This window comes from Vigna unguiculata, chromosome 8, assembly GCF_037176805.1.
Source record: "Vigna unguiculata cultivar grain cowpea cultivar isolate G323 ecotype 2 chromosome 8, ASM3717680v1, whole genome shotgun sequence".
Lineage (NCBI taxonomy): Eukaryota > Viridiplantae > Streptophyta > Magnoliopsida > Fabales > Fabaceae > Vigna > Vigna unguiculata.
The window spans coordinates 10386563-10391186 of NC_140799.1; the positions used below are offsets into that span (position 1 = coordinate 10386563).

The window sequence follows — 4624 nt, forward strand, 5'->3', positions numbered from 1 at the left end:
TCATGTGTTACTCATGCCAACATACCAATTGAAGTTCATAGAGCCAAGCAATTCATGCATACTTACATACTTTAAGCTTTAAATAAAATAGTCCAAACAATCAATCAACCAAAAACCAAAGCATATCAAAGAACAACACGTCTCTGCGCCAGTTCTCGCTCAAGCTAGGGAGCCCTCGCTTAGGCGACAGAAGCTGTCTCGCTCAAGCTACAAGCTCTCGCTTATGCGAGACTACAACAGAGGGTCCTTGAAGATTTCGCGAGCTCTCACTTAGGCGAGGCCTTCTCGCCTGAGCGAGATGGTTTGTCACTAAAAAATGTAGCCTCTGGCCTGAGCGAGTGCTCGAGCATAAACCTGAACGAGCTTCTGCTATTCTTGCCTAAGCAAGATGAGTTCGTTTGGACAAAAATATCAGTTCTCCTCTACTGTTTCATGCATGCAAAACTAGGAACTCATTCAAAACAACACCCAATGCATTTACATTATAAAACATTTTCGAAATAACAGAAAAAGATATTTATTGACGATAATAAGTTTTTCCAAACAACTTTTTTAATAAAAAATAAAAAGATTAGAATAAAAGAATAACATATTTAGCAACATAATAATTATATGGGACAATAATAAGCATAGTTAAAAAATATTAAAATGTAGACTTTCCCACAAAACTTCTAATAATAACACATTGCAAAAAAGAAAACTATTTCATAAATCCTAAATAACAAACTATTTCTATTTTTCAATTATAAAATAATATATTTTTCTCTTAATTTCTCTTTGTTGTGAGTCAATGATACGTGGCGAAATGAGAATTCTATTCGTGCCTTGTTGTGGGTCTACGTGGCAACAAGAAACCACTAGCGGGATTGCAGAGGAGAGCGGACACAGAACGAGCAAGACCATTCGATTTCGAAGATGGCGCCGGTAGGAACAACGTGCAATACCACGAGCGAGGTGGTTTTTGTTTTGTGGCTCACTTTTCACCGTCTTTTTTCTTCTTCCCTCTCTTACCACGATAAATACCCTCCCCGCACCCAACCTTTCACATCACAATTCAAAATCTCTCATCTTCCTTTCGTTCATCTTCCTTCGTTTTTTTAGCCATGTCTACTGTTGGCCAGACAATCAAGTGCAAAGGTCACCCTTTTCATACTTTACTCATAAGCATCGTCTTCTTCTTTTCCTTCTCTCTACTTTTGCTGTACTATGTATTTTGTTGAAACTGATTGCAATTTTTTGGGGTAAAATTGTCACAGCTGCCATTGCATGGGAGGCAGGGAAGCCACTGGTGATTGAAGAAGTAGAGGTGGCGCCACCCCAAACCGGAGAAGTCCGTTTGAAGATCCACTACACCTCCCTTTGCCACACTGATGTTTACTTTTGGGAAGCCAAGGTCTGCATATGTTAAAGACATTATCTTTCTTTAGAGGGATCATATACAGATTACTGAAACAAATACTTAAAAGTGTTAGATTTATTGGATACATGATGTGATAGTGGGAGAGTGATAGAAGAAAATAATATGTTTAATAGGGGATTTTTACTGTTAAATTAAAATAATGCAGCTGCTTTGATTTAATTTGATCGAATAGGATATTAACAGATACAGATATAAGCAATTTTGCATGTTTTATGTATGAATCATCAATGCATTAGTATCTAACTTGATTTTCCCTTTGTTTTTTCAGGGCCAGACTCCATTGTTTCCTCGTATTTTTGGCCATGAAGCTTCAGGGTATCTTGATCATACTCTCCCATTTAATTTATTTCAAACTTTTCTTTCTTATTTTTGTACATCTAGGACCGCATTGAAGAGTAAGAAAATGGAGAAGAGAGGTAATTTCTTATTAGATTTCCGTTGTTTTATTCAGTATTGTTGAGAGCGTTGGCGAGGGTGTCACTCATTTGCAACCAGGAGACCATGCCCTCCCTGTGTTCACAGGAGAGTGTGGGGATTGTGTGCATTGTAAGTCAGAAGAGAGCAACATGTGTGAGCTCCTCAGGATCAACACCGACAGGGGTGTCATGATCAGTGATGGTAAATCAAGGTTCTCTAAGGATGGAAAACCCATTCACCATTTCTTGGGAACCTCCACATTCAGTGAATACACAGTTCTCCACGCAGGATGTGTTGCAAAGATCAACCCAGCTGCTCCACTTGACAAAGTTACTGTTCTCAGTTGTGGAATTTGCACAGGTTGGAAGAATTTACATCCTTGAGAGTTCAGACAGAAATATATAATGTTTTTTATGTAGCAAACTAGCTTGGTGATTATATTTTCTGATATAATATTTTTGGTTCCATGTCGTAGGTCTTGGTGCTACTGTTAATGTTGCAAAACCAAAACCTGGTTCCTCTGTTGCCATTTTCGGACTTGGAGCCGTTGGCCTTGCGGTATGTTTTTCCTCTGGCGTTTGATGGTGCTTCTTTCAGCAGTTGATAATGTGATAAAGGGATATTAATGTTAGTTTCAACTCTTGATTTTCGATCACTATTTTAGGCTGCAGAAGGGGCAAGGATTTGTGGTGCTAAAAGAATCATTGGAATTGATTTAGTTCCAGAAAGATTTGAACAAGGTATACTGTTTAAAGATGTGTAAAGTGTAAAGATCAGATGTTTAAAGATTCGGCACAACCTAATTGATTTTATTTTTGTTGGCAGCTAAGAAGTTTGGTTGTAACGAGTTTGTGAATCCAAAGGATCATGATAAGCCTATTCAACAGGTTAGTTCTTGAACAATTTTCTGAAGTTCAATACCCTTTCCTCAACTAGTTACACTCTTAAAGTTTCACCATTTTTCTTAATTCTGTTCTTCTAATGCTAACCATTCAATTCTAACATCATAAAAAATAAAATCATAGTGTCTTTGTTTGAACAAGGAGATTGAAAAGAGAATGTTGATGAACAGGTAATTGCTGAAATGACCAATGGAGGTGTGGACCGGGCTGTTGAATGCACTGGCAGCATCCAGGCCATGGTTTCGGCATTTGAATGTGTCCATGATGTAATTGAATCATAACTCATTATCTCTTGTTTCTGAAACACTGCATTAAGCTATTTCCTAAGGCTGAACCTTGATTTCTTCTTCTCAGGGTTGGGGTGTTGCTGTACTTGTTGGTGTGCCTAGTAAAGATGATGCATTCAAAACTGCTCCTATTAATTTCCTGAATGAGAGGACTCTTAAGGGAACCTTTTATGGCAACTACAAACCACGTACTGATCTTCCTGGTGTTGTGGAAAAGTACCTCAGCGGGGTAAGTTTACACAGTGACTTCTGTTTCTGTGGTCTTTAGCAGAACCAGTATGAGAAAAAAAACTCACTTATTTATAATGTTGCTGACATGATCCTTATGGATATTGCAGGAGCTAGAAGTAGATAAGTTCATCACTCACTCAGTTCCCTTCACAGAGATCAACAAAGCCTTTGATTACATGCTGAAAGGAGAGTCCATTAGGTGTCTTATTCGCATGCAAGACTAAGATGGATGATGAAATAGTTCATCACTCTGTTGTTCAGGACAGAGGTCTCCATCTGAATTTACGAGTGTTAATAAAGTTTTGATAGAAAATCCTCTTCTAGGATTATGATTCTCATTTTTCAGATTGAGTGTTGAGACAGATACCGCACTTGATCCTTTGTTTCTTTGTTACTGCTTGTGTATTTTTGTAATTTTGCTGTTTAATTGTTAAATAATATTTGACTTCTACATTAATATTTGTCCTTTTTTATACAATTTTTTTTTATGATTTAATCTTTTAAATGATTATATTTTTAAATTCAAATAACTATGCATGATAAAAAAATTATCTACATAATAAAAGAATTATCTGTAATAAAATTATTTATTTTTATAAAAATTATTTTACAGTTTTATACCATTAATAAAGGAGATTATCTTATTTAATATATATGATTTTTTTCAATTTTACTTTTAAGTAACTATTTTTTAATTTAAATAATTATTCAAATAAAAAAAAATCGTTTACATAATAAAAAATTATTTGGAATAAAATTATAAAATTAATTATTATTATAATTAAAATAATTTTATAGTTTAATAATATTTTCTATTTTTTAATAAGAGAAATGTGAATTGGGCACATGTTTTCCCACTGTCAGAAAGAATGCCAGTGATCAGAATGTCAAGAACACACTTGTCAGAAAGAATGCTAGTGATCAGAATGTCAAGAACACACTTCCCTGTTTTATTGAGATTTAATAAATTAAAATCAATAATAATGATAGTAAGAATAATATTTGATCATTCAATCATTTAAATTAAATTTATGTTTGAACTTTGATAAGGATTTAGGGACTCTTCCACGTACTTGACCCATGAGTCGCAAATTTAGTACGTAATAGGTCAGTAGATTAGGCTAAAAATATAAATCTACATAAAGAAGCGACTTGTTTACAATCCCATAAAAGGGCTCTATGGCTTGGGTTGTGAACAGCCGAGGTCTTCAAATTTTAAAATTAATTTTAAAATATGTAACTTATGGTTCAGTTCAATATAAAACCGAGACAAAAAAGTAAATTTATGATTTCGCTTCACTAAAGACCAAGACAGAAAAATATGTTTTTGTTTCGGTTCACATTTGAGGTTAAAAGTCATCACCCTT

General features: G+C 34.9%; 1 protein-coding gene across 1 annotated transcript; it reads left to right on the forward strand.

Moving 5' to 3' along the window:
- The first annotated feature begins 935 nt into the window (after positions 1 to 935).
- On the forward strand, positions 936 to 3714 carry LOC114193351 (alcohol dehydrogenase 1-like). The gene is made up of 10 exons (XM_028083103.1): positions 936 to 1137; positions 1257 to 1393; positions 1689 to 1735; positions 1872 to 2197; positions 2313 to 2395; positions 2502 to 2577; positions 2663 to 2724; positions 2910 to 3005; positions 3094 to 3255; positions 3365 to 3714. Exons 1-10 carry the CDS (start codon positions 1104 to 1106, stop codon positions 3479 to 3481), a joined length of 1140 nt encoding a protein of 379 aa, XP_027938904.1. The 5' UTR covers positions 936 to 1103; the 3' UTR covers positions 3482 to 3714.
- Positions 3715 to 4624: the final 910 nt, after the last annotated feature.

Bases quoted from the DNA above. Each gene is read 5' to 3' on its own strand.
- LOC114193351 (XM_028083103.1), top strand. From the start codon at position 1,104: ATGTCTACTGTTGGCCAGACAATCAAGTGCAAAG. The intron at 2,198-2,312 runs GTTGGAAGAATT...TCCATGTCGTAG, and splicing joins CAGTTGTGGAATTTGCACAG to GTCTTGGTGCTACTGTTAAT. The intron at 2,725-2,909 runs GTTAGTTCTTGA...GTTGATGAACAG, and splicing joins ATGATAAGCCTATTCAACAG to GTAATTGCTGAAATGACCAA.